General features: G+C 40.1%; 1 protein-coding gene across 2 annotated transcripts; it reads left to right on the top strand.

Moving 5' to 3' along the window:
- The first annotated feature begins 37 nt into the window (after window positions 1–37).
- Window positions 38–24,603, top strand: LOC109869199 (spermatogenesis-associated serine-rich protein 2). Of its 2 annotated transcripts, XM_020459170.2 has the most exons (14): window positions 38–202; window positions 12,686–12,906; window positions 13,005–13,046; window positions 14,077–14,156; window positions 14,336–14,444; window positions 14,616–14,665; window positions 15,064–15,301; window positions 15,444–15,626; window positions 15,723–15,858; window positions 16,486–16,544; window positions 19,337–19,446; window positions 19,600–19,702; window positions 21,534–21,667; window positions 21,795–24,603. In XM_020459170.2, the coding sequence occupies exons 3-14, from the start codon at window positions 13,022–13,024 to the stop codon at window positions 22,071–22,073; spliced, it is 1,506 nt and encodes a 501-aa protein (XP_020314759.1). In that variant the 5' UTR covers window positions 38–202; window positions 12,686–12,906; window positions 13,005–13,021; the 3' UTR covers window positions 22,074–24,603. The 2 variants fall into 2 exon arrangements, with proteins under 2 accessions (XP_020314759.1, XP_020314758.1); XM_020459169.2 differs by having other exon boundaries at window positions 12,686–13,046.
- Window positions 24,604–27,989: the final 3,386 nt, after the last annotated feature.

Below are 27,989 nucleotides of genomic sequence, written 5' to 3'. Positions count from 1 at the left end.
GTGTTAATAATTCAAATTTACATAAATTCACGCCTCTATGAACTCATTCGCGTTGTCCAAAGGTTATTTTGGCATGCGTGGCGTGCATGACCGATTTCAGTCTGTTCGGAAGTGACGACGTGGATAGATTTGTGACTAAGCCTGAGGGCAAAAATATTGGAGACCATAGACGACTGGTAACGTTGCGGAGAAAGACACCCAGGTAAGCGCTGAATCACTCAAAAATACAAGTTTTATATAGCTAGCTAACTACATGGCTAGCAATCTTAGTAAGTTAGACCCAGTTAGCTGTGTGCCACAAACTGGAGAGACGAGCGTTAGCTAGCTAACGTTAGCTAGCATTGTCAATTGAACTAGCGGCTAATTATCTAAGGTTATTAATTTAACTAGCGTAGTTGACGATTAATACAGTGATGAACTACACTGCAGTCTCAGGGGGCTGTGAAAATATTAACGTTAGTTAGGTAACGTTAATAACACCAATAGCTTGCTAGTTACCTTCCTTGCGAACAGTTCATTGTGGATTTGGCACGTTATTTTAACAAAGCGAGAAGAGTTAACGTTAACTAGCTAGGTTAGCTTGCTAACGCGTTGGGTGGTCTCTAGCACTAGTTTTCTACATTCCATAGATTATTTTGATGGTACCCGGCCAGTTAACGTTAGTTAGTTAAATAAATAAATACACTTAGGCCAATGTATATAGCTAGCAACAAGCTAAGTATAAAATGGGGCAAGTTTGGCTAGCCAGGACTGGCGTTGCTAAGATACAGTCACCAACACATTGCACAAAATTTCTAGTTTGGGACTGCGCTACCTAGCTAATTGGCCAGAAATGTGTTTTTTAATTAATAACTAGAAGCAGGTAGCGAGCTAACGTTAGCTACTTGTGGTATTTTTCAGAAGCTCGCACAGACGAACGTATTAGGTTGCGAAGTATTTTAAAGGGCTAGTTTACCCAAATAATGTTGCCTTATCTTTACTGAGTGGTAACGTTATATTGCCCACAAGAGACAGACTACTAATATATCAGATTTGTTCACTAGCGAAGTTAGTTGCCATGCTGTGGAAGCACACAGGTGAATGTAGCAATTGTTTGAGAAGGGATTAAAAAGAAAATCCAATGGTTTATTGTCTTTACACACAAAATCGCTCTGGCTATATGTCAGTAAACCTCGGCAAAAAAAGTGTAATTAAATCGTTGCCAGCAGCACAATTAGTCACCAACTATATGGATAACATGAAAACTGCCTGTTCTGGGGTGAGTAAAATGGTCTGAGGGAGGTGTTCTCTCATTTGTGTCGACGTAGCTAGCAGTGTGCGCTCTGAACGCTCCAATGGCTGAAACGCTTGGATTTAACAGACAATCTGACATGGCACTGCTCTGAATTTACGAACGCCCAGAGCACACTCGGCACTCCAGATTAAGTTTATGAACACACCCTAAATTAATTGGTCTCGTACACAAATGTGCAATTGTTATCGCAGGTACAGCGAAATTCTTGTTTCTAGCTCCAACAATGCAGTTATACAAAATACCTAGCAATACAAAACAATACACACATAATCCCAAAAGTTAAATTCAAATCAACAGCGAACGTGTGTGTGCACAACGTTCAAAAGTTTGGGGTCACTTAGACGTTCCCTTGTTTTTGAAATAAAAGCTAATTATCTGTCTAAAATAACTTATAATTGATCAGAAATACAGTTTAGACATTGTTAATGTTGTAAATGACTATTGTAGCTGGAAACTGCAGATCTGTTTATCAGCAACCATCACGCCTGTGTTCCAATGTCATGTTGTGTTGCCTAATCCAAGTTTATCATTTTAAAATGCTAATTGATCATTAGAAAAACCTTTTGCCATTATGTTAGCACAGCTGAAAACTGTTCTGATTAAAGAAGCAATAAAACTGGCCTTTAGACTAGTTGAGTATCTGGAGCATCAGCATTTGTGGGTTTGATTACAGGTTCAAAATGGCCAGAAACAAATGCATTTCTTCTGAAACTTGCCAGTCTATTATTTTTCTGACAAATGAAGGCTATTCCATGTGAGAAATTGCCAAGAAACTGAAGATCTCGCACAACGCTGTGTCGAACAGCGCAAACTTTCTCTAACCAGAATAGAAAGGGGAGTGGGAGGCCCCGGTGCACAACAGAGCAAGAGGACAAGTACATTAGTGTCTAGTTTGAGAAACGGAGGCCTCACTAATCCCCAACTGGCAGCTTCATTAAATAGTACCCGCAAAACACCAGTCTCAACTAGAGGTGGACTGATTATGATTTTTCAACACTGATACTGACTATTGGAGGGCCAAAAAAGCCCATACCAATTAATCAGCCGTTTAATTGATTTGTATATATATATATATATATATATATATATATATATATATATATATATATATATATATATATATATATATATATATATATATATATATATATATATATATATATATACATGTATATATATGTATATATATATATATATATATATATATACATGTATATATATATATATATATATATATATATATACATGTATATGTAATAATAGGTATGTGTGTATGTAATGACAATTACAACAATACTGAATGAACACTTATTTTAACTTAATATAATACATAAATAAATCTATTTAGTCTCAAATAAATAATGAAACATGTTCAATTTGGTTTAAATAATGCAAAAACAAAGTGTTGGAGAAGAAAGTAAAAGTGAAATATGTGCCATGTAAAAAAAAAAAGCTAACGTTTAAGTTCCTTCCTCAGAACATGAGAACATATGAAAGCTGGTGGTTCCTTGTAACATGAGTCTTCAGTATTCCCAGTTAAGAAGTTTTAGGTTGTAGTTATTATAGGACTATTTCTCTCTATACCATTTGTATTTCATTAACCTTTGACTATTGGATGTTCTTATAGGCACTAAAGTATTGCCAGCCTAATCTCGGGAGTTGATAGGCTTGAAGTCATAAACAGCGCTGTGCTTCAAGCATTGCTAAGAGCTGCTCGCAAACGCAGTAAAGTGCTGTTTGAATGAATGCTTACGAGCCTGCTGCTGCCTACCACCTCTGACTGCTCTATCAAATGATAGACTTACTTATAATATAATAAACACAGAAATACGAGTTTTGGGTCATTAATATGGAAACTATCATTTCGAAATCAAAAAGGTTACTCTTTCAGTGAAATACGGAACCGTTCCGAATTTTATCGAATGGGAGGCATCCATATGTCTAAATATTGCTGTTACATTGCACAACCTTCCATGTTATGTCATAATTATGTAAAATTCAGGCAAATTAATTACTGTCTTCGTTAGGAAGAAATGGTCTTCACACAGTTTGCAACGAGCCAGGTGGCCCGAACTGCTGCATATACCCTGTCTCTTTTTGCACAGAACGCAAGAGAAGTTACACAATTTCCCTAGTTAATATTTCCTGCTAACATGCATTTCTTTTAACTAAATATGCAGGTTAAAAAAAATATACCGGTTTATTGATTTTAACAAAGGCATTGATGTTTATGGTTAGGTGCATTGGTGCAACGACTGTGCTTTTTTTCACGAATGCGCTTGTTAAATCTGCACCCGTTTGGCGAAGTAGGCTGTCATTCGATGATAAATTAACAGGCACCACATTGATTATTTGCAACGCAGGACAAGCTAGTTACACTAGTAATATCATCATCCATGTGTAGTTAACTAGTGATTATGTCAAGATTGATTGTTTTTTTTAATAAGATAAGTTTAATGCCAGCTTGCAACTTAACTTGGCTCCTTGCTGCACTTGCGTAACAGGTGGGTCAGCCTGCCACGCAGTCTCCTCGTGGAGTGCAATGTAATCGGCGTCCAAAAATGCAGATTACCGATTGTTATGAAAACTTGAAATCGGTCCTAATTAATCGGCCATGCCAATCGCATAGCCTGTTGGAAGGCAACGGGTGCAGCAAATAGGCTACCAAATAGATGATTAAGTTGCGAATTTCAGTGAGAGAGAGGCCCAGCCAGGCATATAGCAATATTTCAAAATACAATTGTGGGAATTGCTATTGCTTCAAAGAAGACAATGAAAAGACTAAACTAAAAGACATATCATATTTCTCAACTTAATTGTGCTAACATTATTGTTAGCACTAGTGGAGTATTGGCCATATCCCCGGTGAGCATGCGTATTCTGTTTTTAAGCATTGGGTCAGTGCCACCTTGAAAAAAAATATAAGATTCTGTTCATCTCTCCAGTCAAGTGTAAAAGAATTGCATGATAAAAAAAGGCCTAATTTTTCCTGTGCAAGGAAAGAAAAAGGAATATCTGCTCTAGCCTAGGCCTACCACACCACATGCTGCATTTAAAAAAAATTTGCAAACTGATTGAGTTATATTATTAGCTTAAATTATGACTATCCAATGTACCAATCACATTAGGAATAGTCAGATATCTTACATAACTCAAATGTGATGACGCATGGAATGCACCCCCGTCGGCCCCACCCGATGACTCGTACATATGGCATGCCAATCACCAACACCTGAAATTCCAAGATCGTCAGTCAAATGATAAACTACTTAGTATAGAATTTAAATTTCTTCTAACTGTGAAATAAATATGATCATACTAGTGCCAATATTGTATTGTCACCATTTCATATAATTGCCGACAGAATTCTCTCCTCAATGTCCACTGAGCGGAGCACCCATGCCATTCAAATATATGCAGACTTGTTAAAACTTCAGCTTTAAGCACGGGGATTTGTTCCTTCTGTGACCAAGAAAAAGGAGGTTTTGTTTCATTTTATGACATTTTTTCATGAATTGTGGGGTGTGAAACCAGACATTTAAAGTCAGCTCCGATAAGAGAGTGAAAGGGGAGAGCAGACAGATGTCAGTCGGAACCTGTCCAGAACCGCTCAAAGTCCCCCATATAGGTGTCTTAACATATAATATTAATGGTTGGTGGCTAACCATAGGATGCATTACACTCTCTCCTTGTCCATAAGAAACCAATATGTAATTCATTTAGATGAACTATCACTTTTTAAAATAGGACTGTAGAAAAGCCAGCTTAGAGGTACAGGTAACTGCCAAAGTAAAGAAATGCCAAATGGACAAATCAGGTCCCTCTACCTAAATTCACTCTGGATACTGCCTTTTTGTTGTTAAAGCCTAATGAACCATGACTACATTGCCAATGACCAAACGAGTCAATTTAATGTAGCCTATGGATCTGGGCAAATTCAATTGTTGTATTCGGGGCATGTGACAAAATTTGATTTGATATATGATCAAATCAAATTGTCACATGCGCAGAATACAACAGGTGTAGACTTTACAGTGAAATGCTCACTTACAAGCCCTTAACCAACAATGCAGTTTTAAGAAAATACATAAAAAAATTTAAGAGATAAGACGAACAAATAGTTAGAGCAACAATAAATACCCGCTTGCGGTAGAAGCTGTTTAGAAGCCTCTTAGACCTAGGCTTGGCTCTCCGGTACTGCTTGCTGTGCGGTAGCAGAGAGAACCGTCTATGACTAGGGTGGCTGGAGTCTTTGACATTTTTTAGGGCCTTCCTCTGACACCGTCTGGTATAGAGGTCCTGGATGGCAGGAAGATTGGCCCCGGTGATGTACTGGGCCGTACTGGGCCGTTGTGGTCGGAGGCCAAGCATTTACCATACCAGGCAGTGATGCAACACGTCAGGATGCTCTCGTTGGTGCAGCTGTAAAACCTTTTGAGAACCTGAGGACCAATGACAAATCTTTTCAGCCTCCTGAGGCGGAATAGGCTTTGTTTTTCCCTCTTCACGACTGTCTTGGTGTGCTTGGACCATGTTAGTTTGTTGGTGATGTGGACGCCAAGGAACTTGAAGCTCTCAACCTGCTCCACTATAGCCCTGTCGATGAGAATGGGGGGCGTGCTAGGTCCTCCTTTTCCTGTAGTCCACAATCACCTCCTTTGTCTTGATCACGTTGAGGGAGAGTTTGTTGTCCTTGGACCACACGGTCAGGTTTCTGACCTCCTCCCTATAGGCTGTCTCATTGTCGGTGATCAGGCTATTGTGTCATCAGCAAACTTAATGATGGTGTTTGAGTTGTGCCTAACCGTACAGTCATGAGTGAGCAGGGAGTACAGGAGGGGACTAAGCACGCACCCCTGAGGGGAGCCCGTGTCGAGGAGCAGTATGGCGGATGTGTTGTTACCTACCCTTACCACCTGTTGACGCTCGTCAGGAAGTCCAGGATCCAGTTCCAGAGGGAGGTGTTTAGTCCCAGAGTCCTTAGCTTAGTGATGAGCTTTGAGGGCACTATGGGGTTGAATGCTGAGCTGTAGTCAATGAATAGCATTCTCACATAGGTGTTCCTTTTGTCCAGGTGTGAAAGGGCAGTGTGGAGTGCAATATAGATTGCGTCATCTGTGGATCTGTTGGGGTGGTATGCAAATTGGAGTGGGTCTAGGGTTTCTGGGATAATGGTGTGGATGTGAGCCATGACCAGCCTTTCGAGGCATTTCATGGCTGCAGACTTGAGTGCTACGGGTCAATATGCCGCGTTCACATGCGATAAGAGTTATCGAAAGTTTCTCCACATACGAGCCTCCATATTGGAATTACAAGTGGGAAACTGATAATGTTGCAGTTGCAATGCTCGTGATGTAGAATTGCAGGCGATTATGCTCCAATTTCAAGACTATTTGAAGGCATAGTTGAAAATAAGTTAAATAACACTGAACATATATATATATTTATCACACACAGGATTAATTAGAAAATAAAAGCTGTAATTTTTTCAATGCGTGACAAATGAAAGGTGTGGCTTGTGTGAAGAGGGTTAAATGCATGTGTCTCATGCCTAATGCGTGAGTTGGCAGCACTGCAAAGTAGTTTGGTTGGTTGGATCAGTGTGTCATGTCCTTTGATTACACAAACTACAAAGTGGTCCAGATTCTAATTAAAATAATTTTCCAATGTATTTATCCATTATGGAACACACAGCCTGGTGAGTCTTTCAGGTGGTATAATCTGTCTCTGAAGTCCTAACAACTTTGATCAACACAGCTACACTTTTTATCTGAGGTTATCCGTGAGTTTTCTGAATCTAGGCCCTGCAGGATGCATTGTCTGTAAGATAATGACTGATTGAACTATCAGTGCTGTTCACCTCACAAGACAGTGGGTTACCAACATCTTGAGTTATGATGACCCGTGTCAATTCGCTTCACGCTTCAAACGGACCTCTTATTTCAGGTTCCTCCAATTTGCTAATCTCAAATTCAGTTTATAGAATGTAGGTCAATTTATATATTTTATATTGCATGATCCTCTTCAGTGTTTTGCCTAAGTCAACACATTATGTGTAACCTACTTGGGGAATCAAGCACCATCCCTCTTGATAAACACAATGCATCAATGTCTTGACTGACTTGAAACATTGTTGTGCACATGCTGGCGTCACGGCATGCCATGCTGTAAGTGTGACGTAAAGGGATAATGAAAAGGGTGTGGGTTTGCACAGTAAGTTTCCCTTTCCATGATTGCTGGGTCAGAAAGAGAAACCTAAGTGGGAAACAGCTGGCCTATAAATGACTACAGTTTACTGAGGGTGGTGTTCAAGGTTCTCAAGGATCAAAGACAATTTTATGTCTCATGCTTCGTATACAGGTATAGACTAACAGTGAAATACTTACTTACAGGCCCTTTCAAACAATGCAAAAGAGAAACAGTAAAACAGTTTAAATTTTTTTTTAAACCTTTATTTAACTAGGCAAGTCAGTTAAGAACACATTCTTATTTTCAATGATGGCCTAGGAACACTGCCTTGTTCAGGGGCAGAACAACAGATTTTTGCCTTGTCAGCTCGGGGATTCGATCTTGCAACTAAAGGTCGACCGATTAATCGGAATGGCCGATTAATTAGGGCCGATTTCAAGTTTAAATAACAATTGGAAATCTGTATTTTTGGACACAGATTGTGCCGATTTATTTGTATTTATTTTTTACACCTTTATATACAGGTGTAACTGCAGTGCACTCTTTATTTAACTAGGCTAGTCGGCTAAGAACACATTCTTATTTTCAATGGTGCCCTAGGAATGGTGGGTTAACTGCCTTGTTCAGAGGCAGAACGACAGATTTTCACCTTGTCAGCTCAGGGGACCCAATCTTGCAACCTTACAGTTTACTAGTCCTTGTGCACTCCACAACGAGACTGCCTGTTACGCGAATGCAGTAAGCCAAGGTAAGTTGCTAGCTTGCATTAAACTTATCTTATAAAAAACAATAAATTAATCATAATCACTAGTTAACTACACATGGTTGATGATATTATCTAGCGTGTCCTGCGTTGCATATCTGACTGAGCATAAAAGTATCTAAGTATCTGACTGAGCGGTGGTAGGCAGAAGCAAGAGCGTAAACATGAATTCAAACAGCACTTTAGTGTGTTTTGCCAGCAGCGCTTCATTGTGCGTCAAGCATTGCGCTGTTTATGAATTCAAGCCTATCAACTCCCGAGATGAGGCTAGTGTAACCGAAGTGTAATGGCTAGCTAGTTAGCGTGCGCTAATAGCGTTTCAAACTTCACTTGCTCTGAGCCTTGGAGTGGTTGTTTCCCTTGCTCTGCATGGGTAACGCTGCTTCGAGGGTGGCTGTTGTGTCCCTGGTTCGAGCCCAGGGAGGAGCGAGGAGAGGGACGGAAGCTATACTGTTACACTGGCAATACTAAAGTGCCTATAAGAACATCAAATAGTCAAAGGTTAATGAAATACAAATGGTAAAGGGGAAATAGTCCTATAATGACTACAACCTAAAACTTCTTACCTGGGAATATTGAAGACTCATGTTAAAAGGAACCACCAGCTTTCATATGTTCTGAGCAAGGAACTCAAACGTTAGCTTTTTTTACATGGCACATATTCCACTTTTACTTTCTTCTCCAACACTTTGTTTTTGCATTATTTAAACCAAATTGAACATGTTTCATTATTTATTTGAGGCTAAATTGATTTTATTGATGTATTAAGTTAAGTGTTCATTCAGTATTGTTGTAATTGGCATTATTACAAATCAATTTTTAAAAATCGTCCAATTTAATCGGTATCTGCTTTTTTGGTCCTCCAATAATCGGTATCGGCGTTGAAAAATCATAATCAGTCGACCTCTACTTGCAACCTTCCGGTTACTAGTCCAACACTCTAACCACTAGGCTCCCTGTGTGTAGATTAAAGGAACACTGCCTTGTTCAAGGGCAGAATGTATTCAAGCACCAATCCTCTTGATAAACACAATGCATCAATGTCTTGACTGACTTGAAACATTGTTGTGCACACGCTGGCGTCAGTATTCAAACCCCTTCACTTTCTCCACATTTTGTTATGTTACAGCCGTATTCTAAAATGATTAAATTGTTTTTTAAATGTCATCTGCGCACACTACTTCCTAATGACAAAGCCAAAACAGGTTTTTAGAAAAAATGGCTATCACATTTACATAAGTAAGATCTTTACTCAGTACTTTGAAGCACCCTTGGCAGTGATTACAGCCTCGAGCCTTCTTGGATATGACGCTACAAGCTTGGCACACCTGTATTTGGGGAGTTTCTGCCATTCCTCTCTGCAGATCCTCTCAAGCTCTGTCGGGTTGGATGGGGAGTGTCGCTGCACAGCTATTTTCAGGTTTCTTCAGAGATGTTAGATCGGGTTCAAGTCCGGGCTCTGGCAGGGCCACTCAAGGACATTCAGAGGCTTGTCCCGAAGCCACTCCTGGTTTGTCATGGCTGTCTAGGTCAGGTTTAATTCACCCAAAGAATTAGGTCTCAACTAAATCATGATTAAATGGTTTCTTCATGTATTTGAACCAAACTGTTGTGCCAGACAGTAATTTATTGATTTCTTTTTTATAATGTTTAATGACTTATGCACAAAGGATATATATATATATATATATATATATATATATATATATGTACTTTACTCTTTAAAAAAAATCTGGACAATGTACATTCATAGTAGTATTAATTTCTATACGTTTTCCCTAGAATCGCCTAGTTATAGGCTTGACGTCAGGGCATTTCCATCTATACAGATCCATGAGCACTAACGTGACATTTATAGGAGCATATCAGATGAAAGCCAGGAGTCTGTTTGAGAAATTAAGGCATATACCCTACCAGTCAAGAGTTTTAGAACACCTACTCATTCCATGGTTTTTCTTTATTTGTACTATTTTCTACATTGTAGAATAATAGTGATGACATAAAAACTATGAAATAACACATTGAATCATGTAGTAACCAAAAAAGTCTCAAACCATCAAGCGATATGATGAAACTGGCTCTCACGGGGACAGCCACAGGGCTAAAGACCCAGAGTTAACTCTGCTGCAGAAGATGAGTTCATTAGTTACCAGCCTCAGAAATTGCAGCCCAAATAAATGCTTCAGAGTTCAAGAAACAGATACAGCTCAACATCAATTGTTCAGAGGAGACTGCGTGAATCAGGCCTTCATGGTCAAATTGCTGCAAAGAAACCAGTACTAAAGGACACCAATAAGAAGAGACTTGTTTGAGCCAAGAAACACAAGCAATGGACATTAGACCAGTGAAAATGTGTCCTTTTTGTCTGAAGTCCAAATGTGAGATTTTTGGTTCCAACTGCCGTGTGGGTGAACGGAAGACCCTCCGCATGTGTATTTCCCACCGTAAAGCATGGAGGTGTTATGGTGTGGGGGTGCTTCGCTGGTGACACTGTCAGTGATTTATTTAGATTTCAAGGCCCACTTAACCAGCATGGCTACCACAGCATTCTGCAGCGATACGCCATCCCATATTGTTTGGGCTTAGTGGGAATATCATTTGTTTTTCAACAGGACCATTACCCAACACACCTCCAGGCTGTGTAAGGGCAATTTGACCAAGAAAGAAAGTGGAGTGCTGCATCAGATGATCTGGCCTCCATAATCCCCTATCTCAACCAAATTGAGATGGTTTGGGATGAGTCAGACTGCAGAGTGAAGAAAAAGCTGACAAAATGTGCTCAACATATGTGGGAACTCCTTCAAGACTGCTGGAAAAGCATTCCAGGTGAAGCTGGTTGAGAGAGTGCCAAGAGTGTGCAAAGATTGCCTGGTCTGTAATTATGTTACCAAAAACCCACATCTTTAAAATATTTTTAAATTTCCCTCGTGGGGGAATTAGTTAGTGTACCAATTAGTTAGTGTTTTTACTGATACATTTTGTTTATGAATTATTAAGCACTTAAAACTGGGAAATCCTAGTAGTCACAAACAACAGTTGGGTCACCTGCTTCTGCCCTCCTTTCCAGTGGTATACTGTTCATGTATGTATTTTTGGTCAAAGTAATACTGTGAACAGTTTGGAGAACCTCTCGCTCTGCCGCTCGGGCTCCAGTTAATGCCACCTCTGCCGGCTCTTACTTACACCTACTGTCACATACCGCATACCCTCTTTCCATTTACTGAAACGAGCATCCTCATCCACTGAGCACCGACCAACACCAGATGTCCATGAACGTTGAAAAGTAGTTTAAATTTGGTCAGTCTGCCCTGGCCAGACCAAATCTAAACCAATCAGACATTTCACAACTTTGGAAAATCCTGTACAGTAGGGCACACTATAGTACAGCATAATGTAGTGATTGGGGGTGGTCAATACGGTTACATATCAGGATATTCTTTTTGATATATAATTTTGACAATATGGCTTTATTTTTGCACTTAATTTTCAATACCTGCAGGTGCTCCACAAAAACTCTAGTATTTTTCCTTATTTGAGTTGGAGCCCAATATTGTTTTTATCACTTATTTCCATGACTGATCAAAACTTTTCTCATGGCTTCTGTTGTCCCTCTCAATACATCTCGAATCTCAATACATATTGTATCGGCACCAAAGTATTGTGAAGTCAATGGCAATTCCCAACCCCAGTATTGTACTATACTGAACATATCTACTGAACTCTACTGTACAGTACTCTGTGATGTCCAAACTTGTGAAGCATAGACATCTATGATTGGTACATATTTGTTCTGTTCTTGGTCTTGTTTGGGGGCGGAGCTCATTACAATAATAGCCAGTGTGTAGAATACCCAAATATACTAAAGAGAGCTACTGCATATTTCTGCCTTTGTACCTGTTCAGGATGCTTCACCTTGAAGAGGGTGACATTCAGTTCCATAATAAGCCTATACATTTCTGTATAGTGCAGATCAGGAACCCATGATGTAAATTCACTTCACCTACTGTAGTTCAACGAGTAAAATATATATATTTTTAAACTCAAGGGGTCCTGTCATATGTATGTTTTTGGTTGCATAAATGAGGGAGATTTGACCATAATTCTGTAACCAAATTTAGCATCTGCACACTTCTTCCATTAAACATAGTAGTCCTTGTGCATAGAGTTGTCATTAATTTTCTGGCATACTTTTTTTGGGGGGGGGGGCATTTTTAAGTATAAAATCTGACTCAAAGTGTAATTCCGGCACCAATGTTATAGTTCTTCTGCCTGAATATGCTAAATGTTATGATTTTCCTTTTTGTGCATTTGATGGGTCAACATTCATTACTAACTACTAGTTTGTTCCATTGGATCGTCTCATGAAACTGTTTTTAATCCTGTGTGCTTATTACATCCACCCTAGACAGTAACCTTATTTCCCTGTCTCCTTTTTTCAGAGTTGGATCAACTTTGTGGAGAACTGAGAAGAAAAGTTGAATCCAAGCCTAAGTGGTGGAGGCCTGATCTGACCCTGCCTACTCCAACCCCTCCTACTGCCAGATTTGTGAGCTTTTGTTGGCTTCCTGTCTGAGAGGGAAAAATCAAGGAGGAACATTTCTACAAATGAAGAGCTGAAGTCTTCACATAGGAAACAAGTTCAAACTGAATATCTGGAAAAGTGCATTATTTTATTGATTTGTTTTTGACTTGAGCTAAAAACTTGGACGCTATACACTGGGATCAGTTGGGACTTACTTACTTACTGTACCTTTTTAGACTAGTGGTGTTTCAACATGGCGAAGAAAAACAGCCAGAAGGGTATGTGTGCTACCATTTGTCTTTTAAAAGCAGATGAACTAGTATTGATAATGCAATAACTAGTGTGTGAATGCTTGTAAATGTGTAGAGTTGATTCTCAAAACATAGCTGGTGGAATGAGCAGCACTTGACATGCAACTTCATCAAGTGTCTACCAGAATGGATCCTTTCAAACACAAAAGCTGGGGATAGCTGAGAGAGATTGACAGCAATATGAACTCATGTCCGTGCAGTCCACTTTGGATGGGATACCTTTAGAAGGGTCCCAGCTTTTCTCCGGAATAAAATTAAGCTATTTCTGAAATGAAGCTCTCCATTAGGACTGTCTGACTTGCAGAGCACAACATTTTCTGTTGAGTTTGCCATTGTTAAACTGTCCTCTGGCATTCTTTGGTCATGCCACATGTATTTGGGTCACAGCAACCCAGCTGTTTCTCATCTCATTGAGCTTACTTTGTTTGGGGCTGTAATTCTTATCCATCTGATGCATAAACCCCCTGCTTTGCTGACTCATTCTGTTTCTACAACTCTACATCAGTTATAACCGGTTCAAATTCAATGCAGATCTCGGGTCCTTTACGGCCAGTCCAGATGCCAATATTTCTTGAGTTTAATCTTATGGCTCCAGGGCCAGTTCTTTTTGGTCCTAGCATATATAAATCCATTAAAAGTGTTGTAAAATCTTTAGGCCTCAAGCAACTTGAAACAGTTGTTAAATGTGTACATATTTTACGAGAGGTCATCAAGCATCTTGTCACATTTGCCCATAAAGGAAATATCTGGGTCCTAATAGGTTTTTCATGTAAATCACCTATTCTGTCTGTTCCACATGATTTATGATAATCCCTGTGTTCTCTGCCATGGTTTACTTTCAACACAAATAGGCCTAACTTTGAATGACTAGGTATGGGGAGAGTTTTGTTTAGCAAATGATGTGCCTATGTACTTACAATTGTTTTGCAAATAGACCTGGGTCTAGCAGAAAACAATGAGAAATTACAAATCAACTCTTTCTCCCTTTTTTGCACAGATACCTCTGGTATGGTGTTTGACACAAACTTGAAAATGGTAATGTCCCAGGGAGGGACTTTTGAGAGAATGAAGGAGAAGGTAAAAACGGCTAATTATTTCTCGCTAGGCATAACATTCCAATTGATTTGAATACATGAAGTGCTATTCCTCTTTAGCTAGTAGGTTTTATTGGGTGAGAATGCCCATGGCCTTAGGATATGTATCACTATGCTAAACCTTAATTTGTCAGATCGTTCTCTTATTTGTTCTCTTCACAGATCAGTGCTGTCAGGGCCGTTGTTCCCAACAAAAGCAACAATGAGATAGTTCTGGTCTTGCAGCACTTTGAGAACTGCGTCGATAAGGCCGTCCAGGCTTTCCTAGAAGGTATGGAAATGCCATAGTGATAATTCTTGTTGTGATATAGAACACACACTAATGAATGGAAAGTGAATGGAAAATACCTTTTTGATTTCTAATTTAAGAATACACTGGTTCAAACTGCGTACATTAAGTACAACTTTGTCACCCTCTTATTACCTGATGTTTTCCTCTCAGGTAGTGCTGTGGAAATCTTGAAGGAGTGGAATGTAACTGGTAAAAAGAAGGTAAACTTGTTTGTTGTCCTATACTGCAGGGTATTGCATTCTATATGCAAGGGCAACATGAGTATGAATGAAATTTAGTGTCATGACGTTTTTAAGTACGGCCTATCCCTCACTTGATTGAGACGGCACTTTTTAAAACAAGTTCCAAAGATATTCTTCCAGTGACAGCTCATCCAGATTTTGAAAAGCAATTAACTTTAAACTCTAAATGTTTGTTTTATTATTTTGTTCACCTATTTTCATTTGATGTCAGAAGCTCTACCTGAAAATATGGCATCTGTCATGAGGACCTACAACCTGCTCAACCATTGCTATATATGAATTATGGATGAACATCAAAAGCTGTTTAAGTTTATATTCTAGTGGTTAAAATCCAACTTTGATTATTCAACATACAGCCCAAGAAGAAAAAGAAGCCCAAGCCCCAGCCAGAGCCAGAGCCTCTGGCAGAGGAGCCTGCTCTAGCCGAGACCATGCAGCCCTCTGAGACTGAGAGTAAGGAAGCTGTGAATGGGTTCCATGCCAATGGCTCCGTGTTGGACGGAGACTCACTAGACTCTCTGAGTGAGCAGTTGGATTCTGCTTCCTTGGACGCAGCCGAGTTGGATTCTGAACCTGCCACGTCGGACATTACAGGTATTGTAATGGAGTGTTTTCAGTCGCTTTATTTTATCCATCAGACGGCCTTTGAATTGTTGCGACAATATAAGACTTTTGATAATCCTCCATGTAGTTGAAACCAACCCCTACAGATCAGAAAACATCTTTCTCTTAACAGGTGCGGAAGCAGACTCTCTTTGTAGTGGCCCAAGCCCCACCCCTCACCATGCTCAAGGAGGAAGGAATCACCAGCCTCCCCGTGGCAACAAGTTCCGTTCCAGAACTAACTCCCAGCCATCCACTTCCTCTGTGCTCACCACTGACGAGAACCAACAGGGATCCTCTGGAGCCAAGAAGATTGGTTAGTGACAAATTTCTTTAAAACAAAAATGGTAATGATTTTGTTTTTCTAAGACAATATGTGATGTCTAGTCTAACCCTGTTCTTTGACTCTCAGCGCCCAACATTGACCGCTCTGTGAAGGACCTGCAGAGATGCACAGTGTCGCTAACTCGCTACAGAGTGGTGGTCAAGGATGAGATGGACTCCTCTATCAAGACCATGAAGCAAACATTTGCTGAGCTCCAGAGCTGGTAGGTACATCTACCATCATTACCTCCACTACATTAGTTTGTAAAGTTGTAGTTTATATTTGGAATATGAACTTATGGTGGGATATAACAGCACAAATTCCCTTATGTTAAGCAATTTGGGAGCCTTGATTTTAAGGTCCAATGCAGCCTTAACCTAATAGCAAATCATTTTTGGGTGACAACTAAGTACTTTACTGTGATTTGTTTTCAATTAAAATGGTAAAAGAGAAACAAATAGCTTCTTAGCCAAGAGCAATTTCATAAGCAATAATTTTGCTAGGACTGTCTGGGAGGGAGGGGAGTACTTTATACTAGCTGTTAATGGAAGAGATGTTTGAAATTATTTTTATTGGCCTATCCACTAATTTATCACCTGATGTCACCAGGCAGGCTGAAGCTCCAAGTGCATTGCTCTCAACTCTGCTCTACAACAACCACCACCAATATCTATTTCAGTGTCGCATGTAGTCTATTGCTGTAGTCTAACCAGTGTTATTGTAGTATAGAAATGGTGAGTGTAGCCAAAATCAAAGTACAGAGACTATCTTAGAAATCTAAGGAATCACGATCCCTTTATCTTAGTAAAGAATGTAATTTCATATCTTTTCCCCTACCCCGCTCTCTCAGCCTGATGGACAGAGAGGTTACTCTGTTGACAGAGATGGACAAAGTCAAAGCAGAAGCCAGTGAGTACAACACCTTTTTAATTAGCATTTGGACTTCAATGTATATTATACTTTAATTCTATTCTTACTATGTTTACATTTTTTCCCTGAAAGCCTTTGTCCCAGAGTCGTCCTGCTCTCAATTGGTCAAAATGTTTAAACTTATTTTTCCATATATAGACACACACACCCTATGTGTTTGAATACATATGCACTGAGCTTGTCTGATGCTTTAAGCACACTGTTTGATTAAATAATTAAGACCCACAAATGACTCCGTCACTGTTAAAAATGTAATGGCAGCGAGTGCCTGTGTGAGTGGTGGGCATTGTCTCGCTCTCCTCCCTACTGCAGCGAAAAGGCACCACAGCAAGTGTTTATTGTGCTGTTCGTGCTGAAGCTGCCACATCATTACAGCCATTTAGTTAATTTTTTTCTGACTGGAAAGTTCTGTTACTGAAATTCATAAGTTGTTTATGAAAAACATTCCCTATTCTCCCATAGCTCTCTTTATGTGCATCATGTAAGCATCGCATGCGTATGACCAATGGGGCCTGACCTATAGCCTATCATAATCACATCGCTAAATTGGTTATAACAAACTTCGACAATGTCGAGAGCAAAATCAAAGCGGAGAAAGTGAAATTGAAACTCGAAAAGGGAGAATGTTTACTGGTTGCTCAGGAGGGAAAGGGGAAGTCAGGTCTATGGAAGACATTTGACTTAGTTGTGGAAACTTCTGAGGATCAAGAGGGAGATAAAGAAAAAGGGGGGTGTAGGACCAAGCGTTGGTGAGCATTGTGTGCCAAACAGTTGCTTTTAAATTACAATATGAAACATTTTTCCTGACCCTTTGGAACAGTGTAAACAACACTAAATAAGTCTAACAGTGTGTTCTAACAAACATAAGATATATGTAAAGCCTTTATTACAGTAGACTAAACGGTTGCATGCCTTGAATTGCGGTTTAGGCTAATTATTCATTTTAAAACTAAAATGCTTGATTGCATTTCAAAGCATAAATGTCTCATGCTTTTTCATGGCATGAATGAATGAAGGATTGATTGATACAGTAGCCTATAAATTGAAATGTAGGCCTAAGTAAGTTAAGGTATTAAGACTTAACAGGATGCGCTCTTTTGCCTACAACTCGATGGTGGTTATACAAGGATACTATACTAAGCTTACTAATGATAACGACATTACTTATTATGATGATCATAATAATTGTAATAACAAAGAGATTAAGAGGATTTAGGAGTGTGCATATCTGACAAACCGATGCTGTTAGATTACAATATAATTTTTCTGCCTTTTTGGAAAGGTGTAAACGACACATTAAATGCGAAAAGACTGGTATTACTTACAATAAACATTTGTGTAAAACCTTTATTACAGTCAAATCTGTGAAATTGCTTTATCTGACGTTTAGCTGTTACAGGAGGCATGGCGCTCACGGAATCAGTAGGCTATTAAACACTCAAACAGGCAACAGAAACCGGATCTGTCTTATTTCTGTAGATGTATATGGATCATTTATAAAGCCAGGTACATTTTAACAGTTAGGCTATTGATTATAGACCTAATTAAATTGAGGTTTCTCCTCTCAATTTTCTTAGACAATTAGGCTAAAGCATTGGCTGTTTACTCATCTCTGCTGCTGCCTCTGCACATTGTTCTCAATACCAATATGTTGGTTAACTTTGCTAATATGCACATATCAACATAGGGAAATGCACCAATTCTACGGCACACTGAAGATTGTTTCAGAACCGCGGTCAGCGACCGTATCCAAAGCGGGAGAAAGCACGTTTGTTCTAAAATTTGATTTGTTAATGTTGCACTTTAAAATTAAAAAAAAAAAAGTACTTTAAACATATACAATTTCAGTAACACGTCTTGGTGATGGACTGTGCCATCCCTGTGGCCTCCGCAATGGATTAGTCCACTGAAATATGTTCTAATCAGACAGGTGTCTTGTGAACCATAAACTAAGTTGTGACTGCTTGACTAAAGAAATCTGTCCACCAGCAACCTATCGACCAAACAAAATACTAAATGGGATCAGCTCTACAGTTAAGGTATTCCAAATACACTAACTGTCTTAAATGCATTTCCTCAGGGTTATTTTAGACGTTAGACATACCAGAATCTTCTATGTAGTGAAACATGACAGAGCAAGACTGCATATTTCCCCAAGTGGGCCATTCTGCCCTCATTCTTTCCTTCTTCCCAATGCACAGTGTTGTGTGTTCTGAGTCTGGAAAAAGTGAATAGTGTCAGGTGTCATGGCAGACTAAATGCTGTCTTTGTGTCGAGGTGTGTGGGGAATTGAGGGAAGAAGAGGGAACAATAGAGCAGTTCTTTGACATTACAAAAACCCAACATTCCTTGAAATGTACCAGTTTCAGCCCTAATCTCCACTCGTTTAGATGTGTTACTGTTAATGGATGAGACTTGCTTTCTTCCCTCCCCCCTCATGAAAAAAGTATTTTCTGTGTATCAGTTGCCAAGGAGATTCAAATGACAAAGTGCTCTTCCTCATGTTTTGCATGTGTTTATTTCCCCCCCTCTGTCCTGATAATGGTCAGCACCAGGAAAAGCCTGTGGAGTTATTTATGGATGCAGGGTTGTATCTGATCTATTTTGTAGAAACTAGTCAACTAATAGGCCTACCCTTTACCTTATAATATTGAGGACATGCCTAGTCCCAAGTTTCAGTATGGTATTGCCTGTGTGTGGATTTCTCTCTGTACAACTGAAGGCCTCTGAATATGGGGTGACGTGGTCAACTAATAATGTATCTGTTTCAGTGGCCATTTTGGATGGCCGTCAAAAGAGAGCAGAGGAGCTCCGCAGGCTGACTGACCAATCGGCATCCATGTCTGAGGACCAGCTGAGTGAGCTGCGTGCTGACATAAAGGTAAGTTGACTACCATAATAACACACTATATAGTCAAGACAATTGTGCAACCGGCTCAGGAACGGTGTTGTATGGGAATTGAGCCGTGATCTGACCTAAGACAAGTCCATAACCCCTGGTCAGCGATGATATGTTTTCTCATTTTTTTTGCAGCACTTTGTGAGTGAGCGTAAATTTGATGAAGACCTGGGAAAAGCTGTGAAGTTCACTTTCGAGCTAGAACCACTGAAGACAAGCATCACAGGATTTGGATCAGGTACAGCCCTTTGTTCTTCTCTAGTTGATGTCTTTTCTCTCACAGAAACTCATTGTGGTAGTACAGTATTGCATTGCTATTTGGAGGGCAGTATATCCATATCCTTGATAGTAACACCACACAGAATTAAATAGAACACGTACAGTATTTGTATAATAAACTCAGCAAAAAAAGAAATGTCCTCACTGTCCACTGCATTTATTTTCTGCAAACTTAACATGTGTAAAAATTTGTATGAACAAAACAAGATTCAACAACTGAGACATAAACCGAACAAGTTCCACAGACATGTGACTAACAGAAATGGAATAATGTGTCCCTGAACAAAGGGGGGTCAAAATCAAAAGTAACAGTTTCTGGTGTGGCCACCAGCTGCATTAAGTACTGCATTGCATCTCCTCATGGACTGCACCAGATTTGCCAGTTCTTGTTGTGAGATGTTACCCCACTCTTCCACCAAGGCACCTGCAAGTTCCCGGACATTTCTGTGGGGAATGGCCCTAGCCCTCACCCTCCGATCCAACAGGTCCCAGACGTGCTCAATGGGATTGCAATCCGGGCTCTTCGCTGGCCATGACAGAACACTGACATTCCTGTCTTGCAGGAAATCAGGCACAGAATAAGCAATATGGCTGGTGGCGTTGTCATGTCGGGATGAGCCTGCAGGAAGGGTACCATATGAGGGAGGAGGATGTCTTCCCTGTAACGCATAGCCTTGAGATTGCCTGCAATGACAAGAAGCTCAGTCCGATGATGCTGTGACACACCGCCCTAGACCATGACGGACCCTCCACCAAATCGATCCCGCTTCAGAGTACAGGCCTTGGTCTAATGCACATTTGACGATAAATGCGAATCTGACCATCACCTCTGGTGAGACAAATCCGCGACTCGTCAGTGAAGAGCACTTTTTGCCAGTCCTGTCTGGTCCAGCAACGGTGGGTTTGTACCCGTAGGTGACATTGCCGGTGAGGACCTGCCTTACAACAGGCACTCATTCCAGCCTCTCTCAGCCTATTGCGGACAGTCGGAACACTGATTGAGAGATTGTGCATTCCTGGTGTATCTCGGGCAGTTGTTCTTCGCATCCTGTACCTGTACCGCAGGTGTGACACTCGGATGTACCAATCCTGTGCAGGTGTTGTTACACGTTGTCTGCCCCTGCGAGGACGATCAGCTGTTTGTCCTGTCTCCCTGTAGCGCTGTCTTAGGTGTCTCACAGTATGGACATTGCAATGTATTGCCCTGACCACATCTGCAGTACTCATGCCTCCTTGCAGCATGCCTAAGGCACATTCACACAGATGAGCAGGGACCATGGGCATCTTTCTTTTGGTGTTTTTTAGAGTCTGTAGAAAGGCCCCTTTAGTGTCCTATGTTTTCATAACTGACCTTTATTGCCTACCGTCTGTAAGCTGTTAGTGTCTTAATGACCGTTCCACAGGTGCATGTTCATTAATTGTTTATGGTTCATTGAACAAGCATGGGATACAGTGTTTAAACCCTTTACAATGAAGATATGTGAAGTTATTTGGATTTTTACAAATTATCTTATTCTGTTTTACCTTTTATTTAACTAGGCAAGTCGGTTAAGAAAAAATTCTTATTTTCAATGAAGGGGCAGCCTGTTCAGGGGCAGAACGACAGATTTGTACCTTGTCAGCTCGGGGGTTTGAACTTGCAACCTTCCTGTTACTAGTCCAACGCTCTAACCACTAGGCTACCCTGCCGCCCCATCTTTGAAAGATAGGGTCCTGAAAAAGGGATGTTTCTTTTTCTGAGTTTGTATCTCTATGGTAACGCCTGCCCTTGTGTCACCCTCCCCTTTCAGTGTACCACCCTCAGACGGGTTACTCCAGCCGCTCCCGCTGTAGCTCCACCACCTCCTCCATCACAGGCCCAGGGTCCGTAGAAACTCCACCTCCCTCCAGCTATGAAGGACGCCCTACCCAGCCAAACAAAACGGTTAGCTCACAAAGCAACCATAAACATGCAACTAAGTTCTCATTAATGTTGTCTCCTTAGGAGTAATAATTATCAACATATGATTGTTTTATTTGATTTAACTTTGATTTTAAACTTGAACTTTCAGACTTTCCTAGGCAACAGGCGTTACACAGCGGGTCCAGGGTACCACTCCGGTGGGCAGCGGTATAATGGCGGCTCCTATCGTGACAGGAACCCCAATCGTGGAGGCTACCGTTCTCAGGGCTACCAGGGCCAAGGCGATGGCCCCAGCCATCCTACTGCCACACAATCCTCCAACTCCACAAGAGCCCCTTCCAACTCCGCTCCATCCTCTTCTTACCGTCAAGACCACCCTTCTCATAACGGTCTGCCCCAAAGGCCTCCGCGGACACACTGCCCCTGACACCGGAATTACCTGGCCCATTTGTCAAACCCCCTACTAACCCTGGCATTCCACCCTCAATACCCTGCCCCTTCCACCCCACTAACTCCTCTCAATGAAGAATAGAATACAAGTTTACATATTTTTGTCAATTGAGCTGTAGTGCCACCCATAGGCAACCATTCATCCTCCTAACTTGAAAATTAGCTACCCATGTTCTGCCACTTTCTCCATACTTTAGAATTAGCTATTAAGACCTATTTTCTCATGCCTGTTGATATAGCAGCTACCCAGGTCCCCTTATGTGAGTCTGTGATTTAATATTTGCTATTTGAGGCCAGTGTTATCTGGTGATGCGTTTATATGCATTTTGTAGCATTTTTATTTGATCTGTTTTTGTTCTCGAGCATCAAATTAATTTTATTTTGCTTTAGGTTGCAAGTTTTTTACAGTCTATCAAACCATTTCAGTTCCTTATTTTAGACGATTCATGACACCCTTACAATGGTTTCACAAGTATGTATGGGAGATTGTCATCAATGGCATTGACTCAACACTACATAATTGTATCTTATTGGTTGCTCCTGTAAATAATATGTACTCATTGAAATGTATGATGAATATGTTGTTAATCAGAACTAGCAGGTGAACCAGAGCGGTAATCACGTCGGTTGTTGCCTGATAGCAGTTTATTCCTTCCCTCACATGTAAATTCAGAATTTTTTTAGTGGATAGTTTTTCTGTCCTCCCTATTGTTATTGTATAATCCAAGGAGAGGGCTCCTTTTCCCCCCATTTTTTTTCATACATCCTTTATTATGTGGGACTCCTTCTCAAATCTCAGGTATGAGAAAGGAACCTACACTCCCCTTCACATATGGTCTGAATTAGGACTTCCTTTTGTTAGTACATCTATTCTGCTGTTATTTGGTCTTCTCATTCTTTCCTTATGTTTAGTGTGTGTCAGACAGGACCATAAACCGCATACACTTGACATGCTCGTATCACATTGCAACTTCCTTTGCCTTTCTAGAAATGCAAAGATGCTCGCATCACGAACACTGTTAAGCGCACACTCTTCTGATCTTTTACATTACTGAAATGTGAGCTGTAGGAACGTTGTCCTTTTTTGATACGTTCACTTTCCTCTTAATTATATCCTAGAGAAGAAAAAAAATTGGATGAAATTTGTCTATGCTGTTTCGGTCTTATTGTGAACATGTTTTATGGCTGCTGAGTTGGGACAAATTGAAATGGTAATGCCAGGATTTAATATTATTTTTAATGTCTACAATAACTGAACAAAAATTTGGAGAATACCTCATTGTTGCCCCTTGTACACTGCTTGGTAGCATAATGTTGCTTTTGGGACTTTGCTTTACAGAGGTCTGAATGCTCTTTTGAAATGGGGCTTGGTATGGCTTACCATTTAGCGAAAGCAGAGTCGTCTCATGTCAAGCTGCAAGGCATGTGTATAAGATCATACAAACTAACTGTTTCCTCTGTGTACCAAAGGGTCATACTGATGAGTAGAATAATTGAGAGAAACTTAGACTAACTGCCCCCCCCCCCTCCCCCCAGGTACTTAAGTCTTCTTATAGGAGTGTAGTTTGGTCATGAGAAAAATAACTTAATTTGGGGTTTTGTTATATTGCACATCAATGTAAAGATTGTGGTTCTGGTTTGTTCAGTGGTTTACAAAGTATTCTGTGGAAGTGCAGAGTATACAGTAGGGCAGATCACTTGGCATGTATCAGCAACTGTGCTTGAGCAGGTAAGGCTTGGTAGCCAACACCAAGATCTTCCAGCCTTCAGCAAATCTTTCCTCATCTCAGATCTGCACTGTAAATATAGTCTCAGTAATCATAATGCACAGTAGTGGAGATGCATGCATTACAGTACAAAGCATTCTATCTCCACAACACTGCTAGTTGTTACCTTTTGGTGCTGTGCATGTTGAGGTTTGATTTTAATAGCTGAACTGATTCTGCATAGGGAATGAATGATGCCGGTCTCAATCGCTCTTTTACCAAATGTATGTTAAGTCACATTCACAGCATTCCAAACTATCTGGATAGGTTATCGCCAAAGAGATCATGTTGTCTTGTTCGAGTTGCTGCCTTTTTTTCTTACTCTGCTTATAAAAAAAAGATTGTTTTACAATGGGATAATCTATTCTAGGTTGAGTAACATTGTTTCTTTGACATTTTTTTTCTTTCCTAAATCTTTACTGTATATATGTAGCTATAATTTAGTTGTGCTCACATGGTGCATTTTGTATGTTATATACATATTGAGCATATGGTTTACCTATGACAACTGTAAACTTAAGTGCCTTCTCTTGTCTCCCTCAAATTCATTCACTACCCCCCCCCCCCCATCCCTACCACTACCACCCAGTATGGACCAAAGACATCTGCCCTCCACACCCATTCCAATACAAGCGCCTCTTGTATACACGGCCCTCCCCATACATTCCAATAGAAGCACCCCATCCCCCAATACACAGAAAGGCACACTTTTCCTTTACTATTAAACGATTGTTTGCAATACATTAGTGTCCTTTGTCTTAATCTGCATAGTCCATTTCAATGTGACTGTATTTTACAGATCCGTAGGTCAAGTTAACTGTAAGCAAAAAAATTGTGATAAGCTCGCCTATCACCTCTCATTTTATAAATAACTGCTCTCCTCACAATTTATATGGACAATGAAGCTTAAAGTTGTACATTTGGCTCTACACTCCAGAATCTTGGATTTGGTTTGTAAGAATTGTAATTTAATTTGCCATACTGGAGGAAGTAAGGTTGTTTAAGATGTGGAGTGGGGGGGGGTGTGCGATGTTCTCCAATGCTGGAAAGGGGGCCCAGATTGGGAAAAAGTTTCTGAACCCCTGCATTAGTATACCATCTTCAGAATTGTAGGTGTCTTAAGGCATCCTCTGGTTCGGTTTGCTCCTAGCAGAACTCTGCTAGGTGAAGTGAACGTCTGTGCTCACATCCTTCCTAAAGACCATCGCTTCAAAAATGAGAGAAAAGCGGCAGTATTACCGTTTGTCTCTCTTGAGCCACCGTAGCAACATAGCCATAACGCTTCCTTACAATGGTCCGAATTAATCTAATTTGACGTTCTTGTTGGTCTTAGCCGTGCAATTGTACATCTAGCTAGGCTGTTTGGTGCAGTACTTCTCAAGTGAAAACATTTGCATGAAAACTAATAGTGCACTGCAGACAGTAGGGCCTAGCAGCTGCTGTGCTCTCGTTGAATGACAGCAAACACTTCATTGAAGAATCCCGTCTATTGTTCCCACCCCTATTGTTAACCAGTCAGACGATGCTAAACAAGTCACCATTTCGTCATATATGCATGAACTGTGGAAAAACGCATGTAGATGGAGTTCCTTTAGCTGTTGATTGGATTTCTGCTGCATTGCATAGACAGAGGAAATAATTTGTCAGACAAAGTAGAAGTGTAACTCTGGCTTTTTCTTCTGGAGACAAAAGTTTGGGAAATTGAAGGATTTCTCTCGCCTGTCATTGGTTTGCTTTCCCTGAGTGTTAGTGTTACGAGATGGCTCTGCTATTCCCACTGGGCACATGTGTTGAATCAACGTTGTTTCAATATAATTTGTCTTTGTTTTGACGTCATGTCATCAAGCTGTCTACTCAAGAAAAAGCTTAAACAAACCAGTGCCTGCAACCTGGTTCAGGTTCAGTCAACCTAGCAGGGTATTTAGGAACATCTCAGGAAGGAACTCATCCACATGTGTTATTTACATTTTTATTAATGTTGCAGAAATATGCTTTGGTTTTCCTAGATATGGTTACTAAGGCTGGGCCTAATATACTGTAGTGTATAAATGTAATAAACATGCACCCATTAAGAAAATTACTAAAAACTAAAAATATCCCTGTGGATTGATGAGGAATTGAAAAATTATGGTTGGGATGAGTCAAAAGAAATGGCAAATAAGTCTGAGTCACAGCTGATTGGCAGAGATATTATATTGTAAATTGAGACCATATAACTAAACTTAACAAAAATAAACTGCTATGAAACAAAGTGATATAAAAGTAAAAAGCTATGGAGCACCTTAAATTTGGGGGGAAATCCTTCACTTGAATCAGAAGGCTCATTCATCACAGAACCCACTTATATTGCCAATTACTTTCAAGATTTTTTGATTGGCAAGATTAGATCATTTAGGAATGACATGCCAACAACAAATTCTGAACCTACACATCCATGCATAACTGACCAAATTATGAAAGACAAGGATTGTAATTTTGAATTCTGTGAAGTGCGTGTGGAAGAGGTGAACAAATTGTTGTTGAGCAACAATGGCAAGCCACCTGGGTCTGAACTTGGATTGAAAATTACTGAGAAGGATAGCGGATTATATTGCCACTCCTATTTGTCATCTCTTCAATCTAAGTTTACAAGAAAGTGTGCACTCTCAGGCCTGGAGGGAAGCAAAAGTTATTCTGCTACTCAAGAGTAGCAAAGCACCCTTTACTGGCTCAAACAGCTGACCAATCAGCCTGTTACCCATCCTTAATAAACTTTTGGAAAAATGGTATTTGACCAGATATAATGCTATTTCACAGTTAACAAATTAACAATATACTTTTAGCACGCTTATAAGGAAGGGAACTCAACATTTATGACACAGACTTATGATTGGCGGAAAGAAATTGATAAGATTGTGGGAGTTGTTTTGTTAGACTTCAGTGCAGATTTTGACACTACTGCTCATACTTTGCTGCTGGAAAAACATGTATGGCTTTACATCCCCTGCTATATTGTGGATTGAGAGTTAACTGTCTAAAAGAACACAAGAGAGTGTTCTTTAATGGATGCCTCCAACATTATCCAGGAAGAGTCAGGCATTCCCCCGGGTAGCTGTCTAGGCCCCTTCGTTTTTTCAATCTTTACTAATGACCTGCCACTAGCACTGAATAAAGCCTGTGTGTCTACAGACTATGTATGCTAATGACTCAACACTATACACGTCAGCTACCACAGCAAGTGAAATCACTGCATCACTACCCAAAGAGCTGCAGTCAGTTTAAGAATGGGTGGCAAGAAATAAGCTAGTCTTAAATATTTAAAAACTATAAAAGCATTGTATGTGGGACAAATCATTCACTAAACCCTAAACCTCAGCAAAATATTGTAATGAATAATGTGGATATTAAGCATGTTGAGGAGACTAAACTGCTTAGTGTAATCCTGGATTGTAAATTGTCATGGTCAAAACATATTGATGCAACAGTAGCTAAGATGGGGAGAGGTCTGTCCATAATAAAGCACTGCTCTGCTTTCTTGACATCATTATCAATTAAAACAAGTCCTACAGCCCCTAGTTTTGTCACAACTGCCTCCTTGGATTACTGCCCAGTCAAATGGTCAAGTGCCACAAAGAGGGACATAGGCAAATTACAGTTGGCCCAGAACTTTTTTTAATTTTTAATTTTTTAATTTCACCTTTATTTAACCAGGTAGGCTAGTTGAGAACAAGTTCTCATTTGCAACTGCGACCTGGCCAAGATAAAGCATAGCAGTGTGAGCAGACAACAAAGAGTTACACATGGAGTAAACAATTAACAAGTCAATAACACAGTAGAAACCAAAGGGGGAGTCTATATACAATGTGTGCAAAAGGCATGAGGAGTGATGAATGATCAGATGGTCATGTACAGGTAGAGATATTGGTGTGCAAAAGAGCAGAAAAGTAAATAAATAAAAACAGTATGGGGATGAGGTAGGTGAGAAAGGGTGGGCTATTTACCAATAAAAACAATTAAGTTTTGACTTAAATCTACTTGAAAATCTATGGCAAGACCTAAAAATGGTTGTTTAGCAATGATCAACAACCAATTTGACAGAGCTTGGAGAATTTTAAAAAGAATAATGACCAAATGTTGCACAATCCAAG

This window comes from Oncorhynchus kisutch, linkage group LG24 (genome assembly GCF_002021735.2).
Source record: "Oncorhynchus kisutch isolate 150728-3 linkage group LG24, Okis_V2, whole genome shotgun sequence".
Taxonomy (NCBI): Eukaryota; Metazoa; Chordata; class Actinopteri; order Salmoniformes; family Salmonidae; genus Oncorhynchus; species Oncorhynchus kisutch.
Note: the sequence above shows the minus strand (reverse complement) of the source record. Positions and strands in the feature narration are given on the sequence as shown.

Bases quoted from the DNA above. Each gene is read 5' to 3' on its own strand.
- LOC109869199 (XM_020459170.2), top strand. From the start codon at position 13,022: ATGGCGAAGAAAAACAGCCAGAAGG. The intron at 13,047-14,076 runs GTATGTGTGCTA...TTTTTTGCACAG, and splicing joins GAAGAAAAACAGCCAGAAGG to ATACCTCTGGTATGGTGTTT. The intron at 16,545-19,336 runs GTGAGTACAACA...TATCTGTTTCAG, and splicing joins CAAAGTCAAAGCAGAAGCCA to TGGCCATTTTGGATGGCCGT.